This window comes from Nannospalax galili, unplaced genomic scaffold (genome assembly GCF_000622305.1).
Source record: "Nannospalax galili isolate Female #2095 unplaced genomic scaffold, S.galili_v1.0 scaffold46, whole genome shotgun sequence".
Lineage (NCBI taxonomy): Eukaryota > Metazoa > Chordata > Mammalia > Rodentia > Spalacidae > Nannospalax > Nannospalax galili.
This window is the reverse complement of record NW_008355790.1, coordinates 2,533,641-2,556,815: the sequence shown is the minus strand read 5'-3', so window position 1 is coordinate 2,556,815 and position 23,175 is coordinate 2,533,641. Positions and strand designations below refer to the sequence as shown.

The 23,175-nt window shown below is 42.2% G+C and overlaps 1 protein-coding gene across 3 annotated transcripts in view; it reads right to left on the bottom strand.

The window, feature by feature from the left end:
• Positions 1 to 21,438, bottom strand: part of Snx25 (sorting nexin 25) — a 161,381-nt gene extending 139,943 nt beyond the window's left edge. For all 3 annotated transcript variants that reach the window (XM_008853585.3, XM_029556374.1, XM_029556373.1), the window contains exon 1: positions 21,002 to 21,438. In XM_008853585.3, coding sequence (XP_008851807.2) covers positions 21,002 to 21,403 — 402 coding nt within the window. In that variant the 5' untranslated portion in view covers positions 21,404 to 21,438. The remainder of the gene's footprint in view (positions 1 to 21,001) is intronic.
• Positions 21,439 to 23,175: the final 1,737 nt, after the last annotated feature.

The window sequence follows — 23,175 nt, the reverse complement described above, 5'->3', positions numbered from 1 at the left end:
AACTGTATGTGTTCCCATTGAAATCAAGAAGCAGACAAGGCTGTTTGCTATCTCCACTCCTTTTCAACATAGTGCTTGAAACTCTTGCTAGAGCAATAAGATGAGAGAAGGAAATTAAAGGAGTACTAATTGGAAAAGAAGCAGTCAAACTATCGTTTTTTGCAGATGATATACTATACCTAAGAGATCCCAAAATTTCACCAGAAAACTCCTAGAACTGATCAACACTTTCAGTATAGTGGCAGGTTATAAAATCATCTACAAAAATCAGTAGCCTTTCTATATACCAATAACAGGCAATTGGAGAAAGAATACAGGGAAATGATCCTATTCACAATTGCTGCAAATTTTATATATTATATATATTGGAATAAATCTGACCAAAGACACTAAAGATCTCTACAATGAAAATTTTAAATCGTTAAAGAAAGAGATTGAGGAAGACACCAGGAGATGGAAGGACTTCCCATGTTCATGGGTTGGAAGAATTAGTATTATGAAAATGACCATCCTAACAAAAGCAATGTATAGATTCAACATAACCCCAATCAAAATCCCCATGACATACTTCACAGAATTAGAAAAAAAATCCTTAAATTCATATGGAAGCACAAAAGACCCCGGAAAGCCAAAGCAACCCTGAGCACAAAGAGCAACACTGGGGGGATTATTATACCAGATCTCAAAGTATATTGCAGAACCATAGTCAAAAAAACAGCACTAGAAGAATGAAACTAGATTCTTATCTTTCACCTTGCACAGAAGTCAACTCCGGATGGATCAAAGATCTCAGTGTGAAACTGGAAACCCTGAAACTATTAGAAGAAAGTATTGGCAGTAACTTAGAAGATATAGGTGTAGGAAAGGACTAAATCAGACAGAAGTTGCTCAGGAATTAAGGTCGGCAATCAATAAGTGGAACCTCATTAAACAAAAAAGCTTCTGTACAGCAAAAGAAACAATCATAAGAGTGAAGAGAAAACCCACAGAATGGAAAATAATCTTCACGAGTGACACATCTGACAGAGGTTTAACATCCAGAATATATAAAGAACTCGAAAAACAAAGAATCGAGAAACCACGTGACGCAATTAAAAGATGGGCTAAAGATCTAAACAGAGAGTTTTCAAAGGAAGAAATAAAGATGGCTACGAAACATCTCAAAAAGCGTTCAACAATGTTAGTAATTGGGGAAATGCAAATTAAAACTACCCTAAGGTATCACCTTACTCCAATCAGACTGGCTAGAATCAAGAGAACAAATGATACCAAATGCTGGTGAGGATGTAGAAAAAGGGGCATGCTCATTCGCTGCTGGTGGGATTGTAAACTTCAACCTCTATGGAAAGCAGTGTGGAGAACTCTTAAGAAAGTACAAATGAACCGATCATTTGACCCAGTGGTAACTCCTTGGCCTATACCCAAAGGACTCATCCTATTGCATAGACACGTGTACAACTATGTTTGTTGCTGGTCTTTTCACAATAGCTGAGAGATGGAAGCAAACTAACTGTCCCTCAACTGACGAGTGATTAACAAAAGTGTGGTATATTTACATAATGGAGTTCTATTCAGCAGTAAAGAAAGATGAAATAATGAAATTTGCAGGTAAATGGATGGATCTAGAAACTGTTATACTAAGTGAAGTAACACAGACTCAGAAAAATAAACGACATATGTTCTCCCTCATATGTGGCTCCTAGCACCAAATCCTTTTAAATTCCAGGTCCTTTTAATAAGATGATGCTATACAGCAGTCCCTTCTGCATGAAATACCTACCATCATCACAACTTCAGCTGAGTCACACAGTCACAATTGGGCTTGTTGGCGGTTGTGCTCATTCATTAAAGCAGTGCCAAGCAGAGTCACAGGACCCTCACCTGAGTATCTAGCCACTCTTCCCAGCCAACTGTATGTAATTTGACCTTAATCACACACAGCCTCCTTGATTTGGGGAGGGCTAAAGTATACAATCTGGGGAAGGCTAGGACAAGAAGGCTTGACCCATGATGCTTTTGGAAGCCCTTGTCAAGAAATTCCAATGGACTCTCACATGAACACTTGAAAATTGCCCTGTTCTGACTTTTTTCTAGTTCCCTGTCTAGAACTTGTAATGCTAATTACTCTTGCCTTTACTTCTCCTTCACATCTCCCATTCATGATTCAAGGACTTTCTTCTCCCCTTAGAGACAAGAGCTATGAAATTTGGGAGTCTTTTAGATAGACCCACCGAAGGGGTACTCCAATTGCCTTACCCTGCATCCCTGTTCAGCATGGAAGCCAGAGCGGTTGGCATCCCTATTCCCTATTGGCAATGTGTGTAACCCCTTCAGAGGATGGCGTGATAAGAATAGGAGGTAGGAATTGGCTAGGCAGTAAAGGTAAAAAAGACCCCAAAGAAATGTAGCCAGTTTCTTGGCTAAAAGTCAAAATGTCCTCTGGCCTGTTAGCAACATATTCTGTTCCAAGGCCAAAAATGTCAAAAGTATTTGGGAGCTTATATCTAATCCTTAAAAGATTTTAGGGTTACCTCTTCACAGGGGGGAATGTTGGAGGGGAGGGACTGGGAATGGATTTGATCAAAACATCTTAAATGCATATATGAAATTCTCAATAAATTAAAAAAAAAATGATTCTGGTCTCATCACATGGGGTTGATATCACGACCCTTCAGAGTTTCTCATTTTATTGCCACAAGCAGATCGCTTTAGAACTGTTTCTTGGTAATTAATCTAAGAGAAAAATGAATATCATCACAAAAATTAGTATTAACTAATCAACACTGACAGAATTTCAAGATAAGTTAATAATACTAAGGAATATTTTCCATTTAGTTGAAAGAATGAGACTTATGTGGGGGAAGCATGTTTTATTTCTTACATACCAATCTGAGGATCCTTTAGAAGCACACTCCACATGATTAAGACAAAGGTAAGCACACTTAAAATCAGAGAGATTTGGCAACTAAAATTATAATATGCACTTAAAATACACAGGCAAACAATCATATAAAATGGGTAAAAATTATAAAGTATGGAATGGATATTGCAGCTAGAGATAAAAGTGGAAAAGCAAACTAGCTTAGAGAAAGATAACTAAAAACTCTGACCTGAGCTCTTTGCATTCCTGAAAAGGTTTGTGTAATAAAAATTCTGTTGCATTTCAGTACTTGCTTCTATCATAATTTGAGTTCATCTAGGCAACCTTACATTTCCATAATGTGAATCACATTTCCATCAATTTGCCCAATCATCTGATATTCACTGAGGACTCACTCTGCTTAGCACTTATTTGGATACTGGAGAGACAACAGAAAAAAATTGCACTTCCTGTGCTCAAGGGACTTCATCTCTTCTTGATGGAATCTCGCAATCCAATGCCTAATAAGCAAGCCATGGTACTACAAGAGGCGTGCTTAAGAATTCTAATAGTCTTGCAATTCTGGAATCCTCCCTATATTTCACTCCAGCCTCTTCCTTCACTCATGGAAGGAAGACACAAATCTATGAGAGCATGTCGTAAGAATTTTGAGATTCATACATATTGACATATTTGCAAAAATAAGTCTCATTTCATAAGAGATATCACTGAACATAAATGATAAAGGAACCAGCCTAGTTTTCTCTGCTTCAAAGCATTTATGTAATTCAACAACTAGATGTAGATGAGTCAAACAGAATTGCTTTATTCAATGCTTCTGTATTCTACTACTGTCCTAAAATGCCATTTCTTATGAATTTGTTGACTGGCTTTTAAATAAAAACTGAAGATAAAATAGTACCTAATTATAAAAATTACACTGGTAATTTGATTCAGTGGAATCTGCTATTTCATAGCTCCCAGGAAGAAATAAACTGAATTCTGCATATAACAGTCTCTTAGATAGCATACATAGATAAGACACTGAGAAGCCTGAATGAATTATTGCTATAAAATACTAGATGCAGGATCTGGAGAGGCGGTCAGTAATTAAGAGCACTGATTGCTGGGGCCCAGGCATGGTGGTGCACACGTTTAATCCCAACACTTAGGAGGCAGAGGCAGGTGGATCTCTGTGAGTTTGAGGCCAGCCTGGTCTACATAGCTAGCAAGTCCCAGGTCAGGTGGGGCTCAAAAAATAAAAATAAAAAAAGAGCATTGGCTGGACCTGGATTTGATGTCCATCACCCACGTGGCAGCTCTCAACCAATTAACTGCAACTCCAATTCCAGGAGATCCAATCCCCCTCACAGGCACCAAGCACAGTAGCCCCAGCTGAGCCTGGAATTCAAATCCATCTCACAGAGATCTGTCTGCCTCCGCCTCCCAAGTGCTAACATTAAAGGCATGTGCCACCACATCTAGCAAGAAAAATAAGTCTTAAAAAAAAATACTTCCTGCAAAAAACTGAAAGTGCAATTCAATTGCATCTATTTAAAGAAATCCTAAGCAATTCGAACCCTTCTAAATGGTAACTCCAGACTAAATCTAAGTCACACAAAAAAAATTTCTTCCCTTTCTATCTAATAATGTAGTGAAATGAAAAGACTGAATCCTCCTGTCAAAAAAAAAAAACAAAAAACAAAAAAAACAAAGCTGGTCACAGTAGCACACACCTTAATCCAGCACTTTGGGAGGCAGAAGCAGGCGGATCTCTATGAGTTTAAGGCCAGTCTGGTCTACATAGTGTGTCAGCTGGGGCTACAGGGAGGCCCTGTCTTAAAAAGACAAAAAGAAAACACCTTCCCCAACAGGATATTAAGTATTAAGACAGGTCTTTCCAGAGCTGGAGATGGCTCAGTGGTTGAGAGTATTGGATGCTCTTGCAGAGGACCTGGGTTCGATTCCCAGCACCCATATGGCAGCTAACAACCATCCATAACTCCAGTTCCAAAGGGATCTGACGCCCTCTTCCGACCTCCAAGGGCATTGCATGACACAGGTGCACTTACATACATGCAGGCTATACTCATAATAAAATAAAAAATAGTAAAGTTTTTTTTTTTTTTTTTTAAAAAAGGCCTTTCCACAGCAGCAATTACACCTGTGAGCAGAGGCTTAAGTATGTACTAGTACTTGTGGGTACATAAACATATATTAAACCTGAGTGTGCTTCCTTTCTCCTTGGTCCAAGTTGTCATCAGGAAGTCCCTATCCATAACTTAAAAATACCTAATTTCCAAGGGCTACTTAGGAGAAATCTTTCAAATGAAGTTTTTTTATATACCATTCTCTGTGAGCTTCTCCTGGGTGGTTGGGGTGGGGATGGCTGAAACTCATTATAGCCTAGGCCAGCCTTGAACTCAAGGCAATCCCTCCTGGCTCAGCCTCCAAAGTGATGGAATTACTAATGTGAGCTACCACATGGTGGAATTACAAATGTGAGCTACCACATCTAGCTTTCCTAAGTTTTTAATTTCAGAAAAGTCTAGACTGTATGTTCGGAATAAGATGTTTGGATTTTTTTTTTGGGGGGGGGGTGTCTCACTATATAGCCAGCCCTAGCTGGCCTGGAATTTGCCTGGCCTCAAACTCAGAGAGTTCCTTGCCTCTATCTCTTGAGTGTTAAGATTAAAGGCTTGCACTACCACACTCAACCTTTCAAATAAGTATTTTTATTATACACTTTTCAGGGGGTTCATACATGAGTACTCTATTTGCATAATTTCCACCTCTCCCCATGTCCTCCCAACTCCCTTCCAATTTCTTGCCCTCTATTATTGTTATACACACACACACACACACACACACACACACACACACTCTGCATGGAATCCATTTAGTGGTGCTTGTGTGTACATGTGTTTGGGGATGACCACTTGGAATTAGATAACCTAATCAGGGTTAACCCCTGGAGAAAACTGATCCTCCCTCCCTAAGCATCTATTAATTGCTTATAGTTCTTCATCTTAAAGTATAACCCCGTGAAATTTTCCCCCATCTACACTGGCATGTCAACTAGCTGTGTCATTATGCAGATCTTGTTAGACTATCATACTATGAAAATGCCATGGGTGCAGTTTCCCTATCATTTCTAGAATGTATTAGCTAGCAGCAGACAATCTTCTGGCTCTTACAGTCTTTCTGCCTCCTCTTCCATGATGCTCCCTGAGCCTTAGGTGTAAAGGCTGCATTGTAAATTTATCAGTTAGGGCTAGGTACACCAGTCATGTATTCTCTGCATTTTAAGGTAACTCAAACTCAGGGGGGAAAAAAAAGTGGCAAATGTTCCCTCTGGTGGGTCCTAGCTCCAAATCTTTAGACATATATATTCTGAAGTAACTCAGGAACCAGGAAAGTAGAAAGGAATGGGGGGGGGGGCTTGGCTTGAGAGAGGGAGATAGTAGGACACAGACCCTATCAAGAAGGAAATGGGGGAGTACTTTAACTAGGAAGGAGGGGAGGGCTACATAAGGGAGAGGAAAGAGATAAATAATAACTAGGTGGTATAAAAGTCACAGGGAAATGTACTGTTTCATAAGCCTATTGAAAAATATACATGCAATACATATGCAAGTGCGTGTGAATAGCTGAAGGCTACATAACAAAAATCCCAGTGCCAGGCATGGGGAACCACCCCAGAGCTGTTGGTCAGGGTACTCCAAGTGACTCCCAAAATAATGTACGCTGCTGTCATAGTCCAGAACTTGAAGGTAAGACCCTTTTGCTGAAGACATGACATACTTCAGACACTGAACTTGGAGCAATTGAGCTGGAACTGACCTGGAGGCCTCCTCCCAGAAGACTAGCTCTCATAGTTATCAGAAGGTACTATGCAAGCTGCCAAGGGAGAAAGCCAACTAACGGTCCTACCCAGATATAAAACTGACAAACCACAACAATGACCAGCTCAGCAAATTGTATCTATTGGTACATAGTGGTACTTTTATCTTGGAGGCAATCAACATCTAACTGGACATAAGGTCTGCTCAATATGCATAGCACTGTAAACATAGCCAAGTACACATGGTTGGAGAGGTCATAAACCCTAAGGAAGAACCTACTGCCACTTTCCTAGACCAATATAACTTGTTATATTCTAAATACATATCCTTGTATTCACAGACAAGTGTAGCTCTCCCTACTCATTAAAGCTTCTTTTTGCAACAGATGGAGATTATCGTAATAAGTATTTATTTATTTATTTATTTTGGTCTTTTTGAGACAGGGTCTCCCTATAGTCTCAGCTAGCCTGGCACTCACTATGTAGACCAGGCTGGCCTCAATCTCACAGAAATCTGCCTGCCTCTGCCTCCCAAGTGCTGGGATTATAGGTGTATGCCACCACACCCAGCTGTAATAAGTATTTTTAACAGTAATTTCTAAATCATTTCTGTTATACTTGGACCAGACTACACTTTCAGAAACACCACTAAGTAGTCCCAATAAGAATCAGAAATTTATTTTAACGTAAAAGTGTAACAATCATTCCATGTAAATTGAGAGTTGATTCATAAAAGATTACTCAAAGAACTAGGTATGTACCTCAGTTGGTAGAGTGCTTGCCTAGCATGCAGAAGCCCTAAGTTCCATTCCCAGCACCTCGTAAACACCAGGTGCAGTGGCATATATCTGTAACCCCAGCATCAGGTGGGAGGAGGATCAAAAGTTCAAAGTCATCTCCAACTAAATAAAAAGCTCAAGGAAAATCATCAGTTCAACTGATGAGAGTATAAAATACAATACATGTATATAAGTGTACCCATGTAACGTAATAGTTTTAGAGACCAGAAGAGAGTTCTGTGATCCCCTAGAGAACTAGAGTTACAGATGGTAGCAGTCATATGAGTTCTGGGAACAGAATTCGGGTCCTCTGCAAGAGTAACCAGTGCTCTTAATAGCTGAGGCACCTTCCCAGCTCCAAATTCATATGCTTTAGTAATTATGAAATTGGCAGTCCCTATGAACCTCTATGGCATTCTGCTGGGTCTGCCCAACTTTCTAAGTCAGAACTCAGAAAGACATAGCTTTTCCTTTTTCTTCTTTTCTGTCTCTCTTGGATGCTGACCAGAGTCCAAGAATGATTTGTCTTGTACTTTGGGCTTTTCTTACTCTCTCTAAAGCCCTCCTCCCATCTATGTGGCTGCTTGTCCACCATGTAGCTGACCTCCATTCTAGCTTAACTCAAACAGTATGGTCTTTTTTTTTTTTTTTTTTTCTCTCTGCTCCATTTTCCTCCTCCAGATTTATAGCTTGATACCCTGGGGATTTTCTTTTAAACTGCAATAAGATTATCCTCAAGGGTTGGGTGTGGTGGTACAGGACTTTAATCCCAGAGGTAAAGGCTGGTGGACTTCTGTTCTAGATAACAAGTGCCAGGCCAGCCATAGTTACATTGTAAGACATGGTCAAAAAAAAGATGGTAAAAAAAAAAAAAAAAAAAAAAAAAAAAAAAAAAACTGTCCTGGAGCTTCCATGAGTCTGTTCTCTAATTCTTTTATTAATGATAGTAAGAAACCCAAGAAGAGAGTCCCATTTTACCAGTATTACATGGCAACCACAAAAGGACCCCCCATAATTTCCGGTAACGTGACAATTCTGTTCGAACTCCCAAAGAACTCATTCCCATAGGCACTCAGAAACTTGGCAGGACAGGGGACTACCAATCCCTTTGATTTCTTTAAGGTCTCAGACCCTTCCTGGCCTTAGTTCCTCCCCAGGCTTAGGGATATCTGAGCAACTACCAAGCATCGTTATACTTTGACTTTCTGTCATATCATGAAGAGCCCAGAACCACCCACCATTCACCTAGCCCTGTCATGTTAGGTAAATCATTTAATCCCTTTTAAACCTGCTTCCTGGTCCACAGAATGGAAAAACAGTGGCTGTCTCATAACTGTAAGGATTAAATGAGTATTTAGTATAATGTCTAGTAGACAGTAAGAACTTGGTGTTTTTGCTGTTAGTCTATCTACTAATTTCCAAATATCTTACTTCTCTTAAAATAACTTTAAAAAAATAAAAAGTACCTTCCACAGAATGTCATCCTCCTCATTATCAGTAATTAATTTTGCCTCCTACTTACCAAGGTATTTGAGGCTACAGGGCTTGAACTATCTTAACTCCCTTGCCAACCTCCTGTGTGGTCCCATTCCACCCATCTCCCACTAATCTCAAGCTGAATTCCCTCCTTGCATGCTCTGATCTTGTCTCCCTGAACTACTAATAAGCCTCTACCTCTGAGGCTTTCAGGCCCTTCCTCTGCACTTTGAAATCTTTAACTTAGAAGTATGTTTCAGCTGCTCCTCCAACAATGACAAAAACTAAATCCCATAACACACAGACTACCATCTGTTACTGCCTTTTCTTCTTCCCTTCTCAACCAGCTTCTAGTCAGGGTGGTCCACATGATCTGTGTTTCCCACCTCCCACTCGCTCTTCAATCTAAATGCCATTTCTACCTCCTGAAGCCCCATACAAAACTGACATGAGTCTCAAACATCCTCCAAGTTGTAGAGTCCAAGAATTACCACCACCACCCCGCCCCCGATCCTCCTTCTGGAACTCTGTACTCTACCTGATGCTGCTGGTCATTCATTCCCTGCTTCTCTCATGACATCTCTAGATTGTTCTCTCCTAAGTCCCTTCCTACTCTCTGTCACTCCTCAGTGGGCTTCTTCTTTGCCTGCCCCTAGATTCACTAGCATTCATCCACTACCAGCTCAACAACCCTTATCTTGTTCCTTCCAATTGCGTATCTACATACCTAACTTCAAGAGGAACATAGCCACAGGTATTTCAAAACATACACAGCCAAAACTTACATGTCTTTACCTCTACAATGCCCAACCTAAACAAATGGCCCTGGATCCATTCAATCACACAAGCTGAAACTTAGAACTCAACTACAATTTTCCTTCTCCTCACCTTAATAAATGTTTACCAGGCAGAAATGAAGAGCACAAATAAAACTGACTAGATGGGAGAGCAACTGAGTCTGTACTTCTATCAAATAGAATTAAATGCATTAAAAAGGAGGACAAAGGCCTTCTGTGGGGAATATGAAGTCCACATATGTATGACAAAGATAAACTCAGGAACAGCAAGTTTTCTAGTAAGCAGCAGCATGAGGCTAAGAGCGCTTAGCCCTAGTCACAAGGACCTCCAATTTGAGGTGAACTGTCCACTGTTTTATTGCTACAGCCTCCTTCCTGCCTGAGACTGTTCTAAGCTAGTCAGAAGTCCTGGACCACTTGCCAGCAGTTAGGAATAGGCATTTGTCCAAACCTGACCAATAAGATATGAGGGAAACACTGCCAAGGGCATTTCCAAGAACAGTTTTGGGTTTGTGTTTTTTCTAGTTCCAACTGTTTTCCTGGTTCTTTCAAGAATTATAACCCTGTGTGACTATGATACCTGAAACTGATATAGCCATCTGACCAAAAGCCCCAGAGTTAACCTGACTCGGGCAACTCACGAGAACTAAAGAATGTCCAAGAAATGGTGCTGCACCTTCCCCACATTCTAACACCTGTAGTTCATATATTTCGCCTACTCAGCACAACACAGATTAGAGTGAAATAAATCAAACTGAGACCACAGAAACCATTTCCCTCACCCCATCAATAATGCCAATATACACTAAGAAAATGACAAAGAAGATTACAAAGCAGTATCCAAATAAGTGCCACTTGCCTTTATAAGGGCATACGGAACTTATCTATCTTAACTACTAGGTGATTATTCTCTGTAAAGCACAGATCCACACATACATCTCTCCACAGAGAAGATCAAGGAACAAAGACCAATCATGTATCAACAAGCTTGACACCAAGAATGAGTTCTTAAACTATCATTTCTCATTAAAATTAGGCTCTTGTTAGAGAAATAACTAATTCCATATATAAGCAAAAATCAGTAAGAATGAACCTAAACATCTTGTTATAATATATAGCAAGAAAACTCTCAAAGACCACTAGGGTCCTGTCAAAAAGACTCAGAAGTCAACTTGAAAGGACTCCCATTGACCAAAGATGGAATGATACAAGTCTCAGAAAAGATAAGCCAGGTATGGTGGCTCATGCCTACAACCTCAGCACTTGGGAGGCTGAAGCAGAAGGATATTAAGTTTAAGGCCATCCTAAGGGCTATACAGAAAGACTGTGCCTCAAAAATAAATAAATACGTCAAATTCAGGAGTTCTTTTTTTTTTTTTTTTTTTTCCTCCTTTTGAGACAGGGTCTCCCTGGAGCCCCAGCAGGCCTGGAACTCACTTAGGTAGACCAGGATGGCCTCCACCTCACAGAGATCAGCCTGCCTCTGCCTCCAAAGTGCTGGGATTAAAGGTATGCACCACCACGCCCAGCCGGACTTGGAAATCTTAAATCTTAAGCAAGTCTCTTATCACAGAGCTATTAGGATGAAGCCAGGATTCAAATCCTGAAAAATGCTGCCTTCAAACTATTTTCGAAATGCCTAAATTCTACTGATTCATTTAGGAAGCATTTATCGCTCCCTCCCAAAGTAACAGAGGGGAGCTTCCACCAGAATAGAGAAAGGGCAGGCACAAAATTAACATTGTGAAAAGCACAATGAAGAAGTATCTGGTGTCACAGAACATATAAAGTCAGTTGATAGAGAAAACAGCTCTACCAGAGTTATGACTGAGGTCTAAAGGAAGAAAAGTTAACAGGTAAAGGGAACAGACTACACTGTTCAAGGCAGAGGAGACTGTAAGTCCACAGGGTCACAGGGAGCTTGACACTGAGGACTGAGGTTGGAGCATAAAGGGTGTAAGTAATTATGGTAGATTAGTCTAGAGCTAGGAATAATAACAGGAAGATACTGAAGGGCTTTAATTAAACATGTTGCTGAAGAGGGATTTGATTAAACTTGCATTTTAAAGAATAAATTAAAGAGGGAGCCAAAACAAAGGCAGATAGACCAGCTGAGGTTGTAACAGTCACCTTGGTAGGACCCAGCAAGTGACCTGTAAATAAGTGGATGTGTGCAAGTACTCAAGAGGTAAGACAGCCCTTGATGGAGAACAGGTAGGGTGTGAGATGTCAGGAAAGACTCAGGCTTCTGGCTGTGGAACATGACTTCTAGAGGTGCTGGCCACTGATAACAGGCAAGAGGCAACACTGATCCTATGATGTGTTAGATTTGAGTTTTAGGAATGACTAGGACTACTGAATAGAAATGTCAAGATAAGCAGCTGAATAAATGAATCTGAAGAATAATAAAGTCTTCAATGTACAGATGGTTATTGTAGGGGACTCAGTGAAACTAAGTGAGAGAATTTAAAAATGAGACCAAGTATGGTCAAAATTCAAAGCTAAAAAGCAAATCAACTTTCTGAGTTATCTACCAAAATTCTAAGAAAAAGGTTTAGTGAAACAGAAAGGCAAAAACAAAAACAGATATTAACAACTACCTTTTAGGAAAAAAAAACCTGGAAGTTTCTAGAATATTAAAGATGCTTTGCTTATTTCATGTGTGACAAGCTATTAAAGCTTGACTGTTGCCCTAAGGTATGTATTTGTATGGGTCAATTTACAGAGGAGGAAGAGGTCTCCCAGGAGGTGGCTTTCTTACTGGCTGTGGTTCAAGGCTAGAGACTAGAGAAGGCTCCAGGTTGATCCTGAGGTATGCTCTGGGCAAGATGAGAAGAGCCAAGGGCAAAAGAGAAGTTTCTTCCCAGGAGGTGCAAATAGGCATTAACTCAACTTCCACAAACTAGGTGAATTTTCTTTTTCTTTTTTTTTTTTTTAAAGCATACTTGAGTGAGAGAAATAAGACAGCATTCCCAGCTCCTGTAAAGCATACAATATGGTTCAGGAAGAAACCCAAGAGCCAAGCACTCATGGATTTGCAGCTCTAGAGGATGGAGACAGTGGTACTCTAGGTGGAAATGCCCTTTTTCATTAACTGGCAGTGGTGACAGAATGCCCCTCTCCCAGGCTTTGCATCAAGCAAGAACTGAAGAACCTAAGTGAGGTCATTCACAGAAATGCTGAGGAGGTTGGGACGGGGGGAAAGAAGGGAAGAGTAAGATGACAAGGTCCTATTTAAAAGAGCGGTGCAAAAGCCTATCCAATGTTAGTTATTACTGCTTATGCAAGCTCACTCATACATTCAGGTGGGTGAGAACTACAGAAATTCTAGTTATATAAAAAAAGAAAGTTGTAAACTATTGTATTCAATACTAATAGAAAGGTTATTTAAACAGATTGTAGCCTAAACAAGTTTTAATCTAACAATATACAACTCACTGTTTCCTCCTTGGCGTCAGGGAAATTTTATTTCAAATTACCACCTACACTTTTCTTTACATCTAGCTTCGGGCTATTCATGCCTGAAAACCTCTAGGCCAACAAATTTACTAGTTAGTGCCTAGAGTTGCTGAGAAGTGCAGACTAGCTCCAGGCAAGGATCAGGCACACCTCAAATGCCTAGCTAGCTACTGCCTCAAAAAAAAAAAAAAATGGCATGTGAACTGAGAAACCAACCAAAATATAGCCACAGGTATGGATTTTCTGAAAAGCTCCACTATGCTTGGACAAAAAATATAGGACTATACTCCAGGACTAAAGCAAGCTGTGACTTGGACCTAAACCATGGCACTCAGTGTACTGTTAGAGCAGCAAATAGCCCCATGAGATTAACTGGTCAAGACTTGCCTTTCCAGTTTCACTGGTCAAGCATCTGCTCATAGCACCACCCCTAGGAAGGCAGGTTCACCTTAAGTTATGCTAAATAGATGGGTGGAATACCTAGTGCATTAATGAGGTAGCGAACTTTTCCTGCCTGGAATCCTGCCTCCTAGTGCAGTGGCTCCTGGACCCAGGCACAGATATATAGGTCTCTCTAAGTCTGCATGATCTCTCCCCTTTTCTTCATATCCGTGTTCTAAATATGTTTTTCTTCTTTTTTTCTTTTGGTCTTTTTGAGACAGGGTCTCCCTGTAGACCAGAGGCCAGAGGTTGATCTCTGCCTCTTAAGTACTAGGATTAAAGGCCTGCACCACTGTGCCCTGCTTTAAACATGCTTTCTTTAACACTGTGGGCTGCCCTAGCATCTTGTATTTCTTTACTTTTTCTCTAAAATTTCCTTCTCCCTTCCATATGGCTGCCAGTTAGCCACATGTCTGACCTCCATGCAGGCTCTCAACTTGCATGGCTTCATGGCTTTCTTTCCTTCCCCCCTCCATTCTCCTCCTCAAGGCAGTTAGCAGGATTACCTGCCCTGAGGATTTTCCTTAAAACTCTAATAAAATTGTTGTAAAGCTTCCATTTGGGTCCATCCATTCTTAAATTCTTTTATGAATGAGACTAAGAAACCTCTAGGGACTGCTCTTTCTCCCCATTTCACTATGGGGGGCACCTCTGGGAAGGACTGCAAACTTACCCCTGCCTTCTCCATCCATCTAACCAATCAACATTATTTTCAAAAGAGACCTAACCACAAAGGGTAAAACTCCCAAGTTCTAAGTTTGCAAATTTTTTTCTTTCAAAACTCCAGTTAGTTATTTAAAAAAAAAAAAAAAAAGATAAAATCAAGTTTCTATGCAGTCATCTGAATACTAATAGCCTTTAGCAGACGCTATTCATCTGAAGACAGTACCCTCTGCAGCAAACTTGCTGAGTCACCTTTTTAGTGCAACTGAAAACACATTTTAAAAAGTCCAGGGCACTGCCAACCCCCAAAATGATAAGGTTTAGTAATGAACCCTAAGGCACTTTTCAGCTAGGAACATCAATACCAACGTGACATCATAGCACGCTCCCCAAACAAAAAGCTCCTTAAGATTCCATAGTTGGAAACACGGAGGGAATGACCAGAATTAAGAAGGCTGAAAGTAGAACACTCACACGTGTCAGGACTTCAGACTTCACACTAGTGTGTAAACAGTGGGACTCTGGCTTGGTGAATATTGCCTAAACATGAAGTCAGAACACTTAAGAATATCCTTGAACCTATCTAATAATGTCAGAGGAAAATCTTGATCACTTTTTTCCTTTTTTTTTTTTTTTTTTGGTCTTTTTGAGACAGGGTCTCCTTTTTCCTTTTTTATTTGAGACAAAGTCACACTCTAGCCCAGGGTGATCTGGAGCTCACAATGTAACCCAGGCTGGTTTTGAATTTAAGGAGATCCTTCAGCCTCAGCTTCAGCAGTGCAGCCTCTGGAATGTTGGGATTACCCACCCAGTGAAGCTCACCACCCAGTAGTGAAGCTACCACCCAGCTTCATTCACTCTTGAATGCATTGCTGGCTGTCTCCACAGTTTCATTAACTCTCACCTTTATCACTGTAACTATGAGTTATTTCCAGTTTTTTACTGTTGTTTGTTTGGTCTCCCTGTAGCCTCAGCTGGCCTGGAACTCACAATGTAGACCAGGCTGGCCTTGAACTCACAGACATCCACCTTCTTTTGCCTCGCAAGTGCTGGGACTAAAGGCCTGCACCACCATGCCCAGTGAGTTATATCCAGTTTTAAATCCAGTCTGGTCACATTTCCATTAAGCATTTCCACAGTCTCTGATGTGATCACTCTAGTACAGTGAAAATGTTAATAGCTGCCAGGCCTACTGAACTCCAATTCTACTCTCATTTAAGGACTTCCACAGGCCAAGATTATCTTTTCAATCCTAGCTCCTGTGACTCACTGACAACTCAAATCTCAAATAGTCCAACTACTCAGTCTCTGAAACAGATTTTTTTTTAAGGACTTCCACAGGCCAAGATTATCTTTTCAATCCTAGCCCCTGTTGACTCACTGATAACTCAAATCTCAAATAGTCCAACTATGCAGTCTCTGAAACAGTTTTTTTGGAATCCTTTAACAAGTTATGAAAACAAATACTACTCCCTTTAGAAAACAGTGTTAAACTCAAATACAGTTTCCTCTTTTTTTTGAGACAGGGTCTCCCTGTAGCCCCAGCTGTCCTGGAACTCGCTGGCCTTGAACTCATAGAGATCCGCCTGCCTCTGCCTCCTGAGTGCTGGGATTAAAAGGCGTGCACCACCACGCCTGGCTAGTTTCCTCATTTCTTAAGATACATTTGCTAAGGGACTAGAGAAATGGCTCAGCAATTAAGAGCACTGACTGTTCTTGCAGAGAACCTGGGTTCGATTCCCAGCATCCACATGGTGGCTAACAATCGTCTATAACTCCAATTTCAGGGGAATCTGACGCTCGCTTCTGGCCTCTATGGGCACTGCATGACACGGGTGCACTTACACACATGCAGACGATACACTCAAACACATAAAATAAAAATAACAAAATATTAAAGATAAAGAATTAGGCAGGATCCTTTTATTTAAATGCTTTTAATTGGTATTCTGTCAATAAAATATCAATCCTATGATTTAGAAACCATTTTTCTGAAGAAAAAAAAAAAAAAAAAAAAAAACTCATTTTTCCACTACTGGCTACCATGACTCAAATCTCTAGTTAAAACAAGAACAAATATTCTGAAGACAGTACATATATTATTCCCTTATCTCTTATCTAATTACTAAGGATTAGTTAATCACATTAGCATAATAAAGGAAAGGCACAAAGAGGCTATGTATAGCCTCCTTAATTTCTGTTTTCTTTTCCCTTTCCTCTCAAGTAACTAAGTTTGTTTAACTCAAAGAGCATTTGTATTAGTAAAAGAACCCATTTAGAAGTCTATAAGTCTGACCTAAGCCAACAAGGGCAGTGGACTGCTGTGTGAATGATTTTACTGTCTCTCTAAACATCTGCTTTTCCATCTACTCTATTCTGCTTGGCCTGAGAGGACAGGAACAGGGAGTATTCTTGTTTATCTCTGAATCCTCTCCAATGTCCCAAACAGTGGCATGTACTTATAAAAAGCAACCCCCACCCCCAGTAATTTGCATGCCTTTAATCCCAGTACTAGGAGGCAGAGGCAGAAGGATCTCTGGCCAGCCAGGGCTACACAATGAGACCCTGTCTCAAAACAAAAAAACAAAAAAAGTAATTCAAGCTCTTAATGCTTCCATTGCACAGCTCTCACCCTTTGCTAGGAAGCTGGAATTTCAGACCTAAAAATGCCAGCTGATATTTATTTACACTTGTTCTCAACAAAATCCATCTACTGAGAGCATACCACGTGTCCAGCAATGGCACTAAGCAACTAAGCTGGCCAAAAAAAAAAACCAAAAAAAAAAACACCTAACAAGATCTGAATATGTGCTATGTGGCAGCTATTCAGTAAACACTTAATCTGATTTGATAAACTTCTTAAACTTTTCTATTTGGCTGAACTTTTTAGTCTTCCAAAGCTTTCTTCACATGGCCATAGTCTCATGTTCCCCACATGCTAACATCCACCTAACTTTTGTGGACTTTTTTGTACTCACTCTCCAACCCTCCTTAATTAATTACTCATTCATTTTTGAACCTGTGAGGTATAAATCAAAAAGTACTTAGAGTAGAAAACATTAAGAATTTGAGGCAACTAAGGTTAATTAATTATTCTACACTGTGTTCATAAATCATATCACTTTATGTCCTATATACATACACAATTGTAAATTGTCAGCAAACAATAAAAAATTTTAAAGTAGCTAGCAAACTGTTAAATTAAGACATGGGGCTGGACAGATGGCTTGGGGTTAAGAGCACTAACTGCTCTTCCAGAGGACCAGGGTTCAATTCTCAGCACCCACATAATTCCAGCTCTAGGGGATCCAACACCCTCTTCTGACCTCCTCGGGAACTGCACAACATGGGTGCACTTACACACATGCAAGCAATACACTCATACACATAAAATAAAAAATAATAACACCAGGTGCAATGGCACACACCTCTAGTCCCAGCACTTGGGAGGCAGAGACAGCCTCTGTGAGTTCAAGGCCAGCCTGGTCTACATAGTGAGTTCCACGCCAGCTGGGGCTACAGGGAGACCATGTCTTAAAATGACCAAAAAATAAATACTTGCTTTCCTAAACCACTGGCTCATTCTTGCCCTATTTCTCTCGTCTTGCCTTGGCTGAATCAAGTGTTAGTGCCCAGCACCTGTGGCTACTGAGTGTGCAAATTCAAACAAGTGAAATGACCTAGAAGAATACAAAATGACACCTCGGACTAGGAATACTACACTGACACTCCATTCAGCAAAATGGAACTAAAAATTGTCACAGTAGGACCCAGATATTAGAAATCAAGGCTTTGGAGTTGATCTCAAACTGACACAGAAGTTTCTCTAGTTCCCCCAACACCAGTGGACATTTAGGATGAAATCTCTGTCTAGGATGGAATCTACTCTTACTATTTTTAATCAGTAGCAGATCTCACTGAAGTAAAATCAAAATCTGTGCACACATGAGATGCCCAGTAGATACTAGATTAACTGGAAAGGAAAAGCACAAAGTATGACCACACACACCTGATTTTCCTATGTATCACCAGCAAACATTTGAGGAGACTTCAACTCCTATTAGGTACAAGGGATAATAAAGTGTCAATCATAGATTCTAACTAAGTTTACAACTGAGAACACAGTGAAGCATCCAGAAGCATGACAATGGAAAGCTCCAGGTTCAGCGAAAGATCCTATCTCAAAAGAGTAAGGAGGAGAGCAAAAGAGGAAGAACCACTAAGACCTCTGGCCTTTGATACAAGTAAATGCACCTGATATATATGTGCACACGCATACATATACCCCATTATGCATGCTCACAGTACACATACATACAGGCAGCACTCTCCCAACACCCACATGGTGGCTAACAACCATCCTTAACTCCAGTTCCAGGGAATCCAACGCCTTTTCTGACTCGGCAGGCATTGCACGACACGGTGCACTTACACACAGGCAATACACTCATACACATAAAATAAATAAGATATTTTTTAAAAGGGGGAGAGAGTGGTTCAATGCTAGTCAGGGCAACATACCAAGCCTCCGTATCCAATCACAAAACAAGTAGTTGCCTACTTTTAACATGTGTTTTTTTTCCTCCATGTAAGATGGCCAAGAAAAAAGAAAATGGGGGGGGGGATGAGTACCAGTACCATATCTAATTCATATTTTTAAAACTCAAAATGTACTATGTAAGGAAAGATAATTCTTTTTTTTACACTGAATCCAAGCTTCTGCAGTAGTCACTGTTACACTAACTCCATTTGGTTCTCTGCGAAACAGCCTCCCCCTCCACATATGTTAAATGACCTGTGTAGTCCGGCTCCTACCCCCACAAAACTGACAGATACTTTATACTATACCACATGTTCATGCTTCCCAGCCTTCCATTCATAAAGAGAACACTTGTTTAAAAAAACTCAAATTATTGCAAATACAGCAAACTATAGGCTGGAAGAAACAGCATCAGTATAAGGAAAAGGAATTCTATGTGACTAACATGCATTTCAATTTTAATATATAACCCAGTAATTTCCCGATTATTTCTCTTATTTAAAGCTAGGAATTCAAGTTCAAACAGAATGACCAATAATCGGTTATACTTCACCTGAGACTATGTATGCTGTTTTTCTTCTGTCACCTTTCAAGTGCTATTTTTTTCTAATTCTGCTGAAAAACCATCTTTCTAGATGATAACCCAAATTTTACATACCCAGAACCAAATCCAGTTGGTGAGCCTGGAGATGTGTAGGAAACAGTAGTGATGCATAATATGAGGTTTCTGAACCTGGGAAGGAGGTGACAACATCATGCCTTTGACGGAGACCACACCATTTAAACTTCCTTCCTCTACCTACTATTCACTCTTAATCACTTAGCTTGTAATCTCTTTTTTGTTTCATGAATAGTTATCACTATTCCAAAATACCATATTTATTGTCTGGTCCCTCACAGGAGTATCATCTGCAGAGAATGGGACTTTACTTATTCAACCCCAGCATCCAGAACACATAAGCCTTGGTTTATAAAAGATGCTCAATAAATATGTACTGAACTTAGTGTGAGTTCTTATAACATTCAAGAACTGTGACATGTCTTACAGTTCTACAAACAGATGTTAAAAGGGTTCTTCTTAAAAGTGGAAGAGCAAAGGGAGGAACACATCTATTCATCAGCTCTAAGTTACAAATGAAAAATGGACAGCTGAGTGAACGTTTTTAAGAGAAATCAACATTAGGAACGTTTCTAAGACAGCGGATGACAAGTTTCCTGACTCACTTAGCAACACACCCAGCGAGGATGCCATTCCAGTTGATAGGCTCTGGGAAGAAGCATTCTGAAGAGTGGAAAGCTTTTTCATAAAAGAATAAACAGCTCAGGTCATAAGCAAATACAACCCCTGGGGACAGTAGTCATTCTAACAAACATTTTTAGGAAGTTGAACCACTGCTATTCCCTTGACCCCAAAGCACTTGGGCGATTTCGGTTTTCTGATGTTATCTATCAGTCAAGCTAGGATAACAAGAAGGTTCTTTCAAAGGGTTATTATAAGGCACAGGCAAAGAAATAGGTCTGCCTGGGCTCCTAAGGAGAGAAAAACTTGTTAAAACTACAGTTCTTTCCTACATTCCATAGGCACAGCCCTCAAGTCCCAGACCTCGCTGAGGGTAGCTCTCCTCTCTTGGCAAACTGCAGTGGTTCCTGGCGTCCCCTCTTCCAATCAGACAGCCTGGGCTGCATTACTATTTAACCAACATGGTGGAAGGCAGGACCGATCCTGCGTTAGGAAGTATACAGGGGCCTGAGCTACTGGGTTCTGACTGGGTGACCTAACCCAAGTTTCCTCATCTGCAAATAGTCATAAAGTTATCTCTCACGGACCATGGAGCCAAGAACCAAATGCGATCACCAGTGCTGAGTGCGATGCCTGCGTGTTGTGGGTGCTGTGTTCCCGGTTCTCTTGCACTGGCCAACTGCACCGCCACATCGAAGATCAGCCTAGACTGTGGGGCGCTCGAGGCTGGGACCAGAACAGAGGAGTAACTACCGAGCCTAGAAACGTGCTCCTCCGCCAAGCTCTGGGCGCCGGGTCCCCCTCGGGTTTCGGCTCCGGGAGGGACACGCAGGGGCCCGCCGGGTCTGTGCGCGCGGACTGGAGGCCGCGAGCACGCGAAGCAGCCGAGACCGGTTACTCACCCCCAGCGAGCAGCGGACGGCCGCGGCCAGCCTTCTCCAGGCAGAGGCGAAGTCGGGCGGCGGGGCGCGCGGGCTCCGGCAGACAAGCGCCAAGAGGGTCCCCAGCACGAAGGCGGCCGCCGCGCAGCTCAGGTACAGGCTGAGGCGGAGCAGCAGGACGCACGGCCCCGCGCCTCCCGCGGACCAGCAGCCGGGGGCCAGGCAGCACAGGACCACGGCGGCCACGGCTGCCCCAGCCGCCCAGATCGCCGCTGCCCCCCGCCAGCCCCCGCCGCTCGGGACCCCGGTCGCCGCCGTGCTCCCCCGGGACTCCCGCCGACGTACGCCCGCGGAGCCCGGGGTAGGACGGCCGGACTCGGGGCCCAGGCGGACGGCGCTGCTGTCGGTGGCATCCGGGTGCATGCTGCTGCCTGGGCCGCTAACCACAGGCTCATCTCCCGGCCCGCTGCCCCCCGGCGCCGCCTCGGACAGTGGCCTGCGCGCGGCGCCCCGTCGCCACGCCGCTCCCGCCGCCGCTCGCGAGGCTCGGGAAGCCCGCGCTCATGCCCTCGCCGGCGGCCCTCCGCGGGAACGGGTCCAATAGACGCCTCCGCGCAGCTCCCCGCGAGCCCTGGGTGCCACCACTCCGCGCCAGGCCCGCAAGTTGCCCCTGCTGGCCGGGCGTGCCCAGGTAGCGGAACAGTGAGGTGACTGGAGCCAGAGGGGCCTGACGCACGCGGGGGCGGGGGCGGCCCGTAGTACGTGGCAGGCCGAGGGGGCGGGGAACGGCGACCGTTGAGTGACAGCGGGGCGGGATTGCCACGCCCACCCACGGCGCGGGGGCGGGGCCGGCCGCTACCCGGGAAGGGGCGCGACCAATCGCAGCCGACCCTGCTCTTTCCCGCGCTCCCCCTCCTCCTCACCTCTTGGGATGCCATCAGCTGATGGAAAATTTTGCTGCAGGTGTCAGAAGCAAACGTATTCTCTGCTCAGGTGATCCCTTAATTTTTGCCCACCAGTATCTTCCTGGCCTTGCGTACAGCCCCTACCAAATGTCTCCTTTGTTTTCTAGCCCACTGTTACCGATACCATTCCTGATCCTCACTTTTTAAAAAAATATATTATTTTTATTTTATGAGTGTATCGCCTGCATGTATGTGAGTGCACCCGTGTCGTGCTGATCCTCACTTTTAATCATTCCTCACCGCCTCCCCTTTCCTACCTGCCACCTAGGTAGGGAATGAGACAGAATTGGAGCAGTAAATGAAGCCTCTGATTCCTACTTTCTTACAGAAAGCCCCCCCCCCCAAAAAAAAGTCCGCCTGGTGCCAGAAAGTGTACACAGCTGCCATAACCAACTTGGCTCCAGTTCTGGGTAATTGTTGCCAGCAACTCAGTACAAATGCTGTTTCCCACGCAAAAGAGAGTGGTCCAAATAATTTTTGGAGTTTATATTTGCCTCTTCTATCGTGGTTCCAGCCGGTAGTACACAGACGATGTCCAAAAGCTGCATAAAGAGTGACAATGACAGTACCCATAACACCAATAAAACAGCAAATGTGTCTTTGAGGGATAACAGAAATAAAGGACTTCTGAAGAGATTGGTTATTTCTTTTCTAACAGGGAGGGGTGATTTAGTAGAGGCAAATCAAGAACGAAAACAAATGAAGGCAAGCATGAGAAATGAAGTGTATGTAAACTATTTAAAGGCAAAGGCCTAGAAACTCCTCATGACACTTTAATGAAGAATTCCAACATCTTAAAACCTGCACCGTTTTCTAATAAATGGGTTTATATTGCTTTCCAAGAAGCACACAAGTAACACAAACATTAAAATGTAGTTTAAGGGGCCTAGAGAGATGGCTCAATGGTTAAGAGCTCTAGCTGCTCTTGCAGAGGACCTGGGTTCTGTTCCCAGCCATCTGCATGGGAGCTAGCAACTAGCCATAACTCCAGTTCCTGGGGGCCTTATGCCCACTTCTGGCCTCCATGGGCACTGCATGCATGGGTGCACTTACACGCATGCATGCAAAACACTCATACAGGTAAAATAAAAATAATTTTTAAGAATGTAGTTTCAGATACTATGACTACACTTTTTTTTCTGTAAAGGAATCATTCCATCTGTAGCAGTGTGGCATCTCAACAAAAGAAAAATTCAATATCCACATGAAGTAAACTTTCTTTAAGATAAA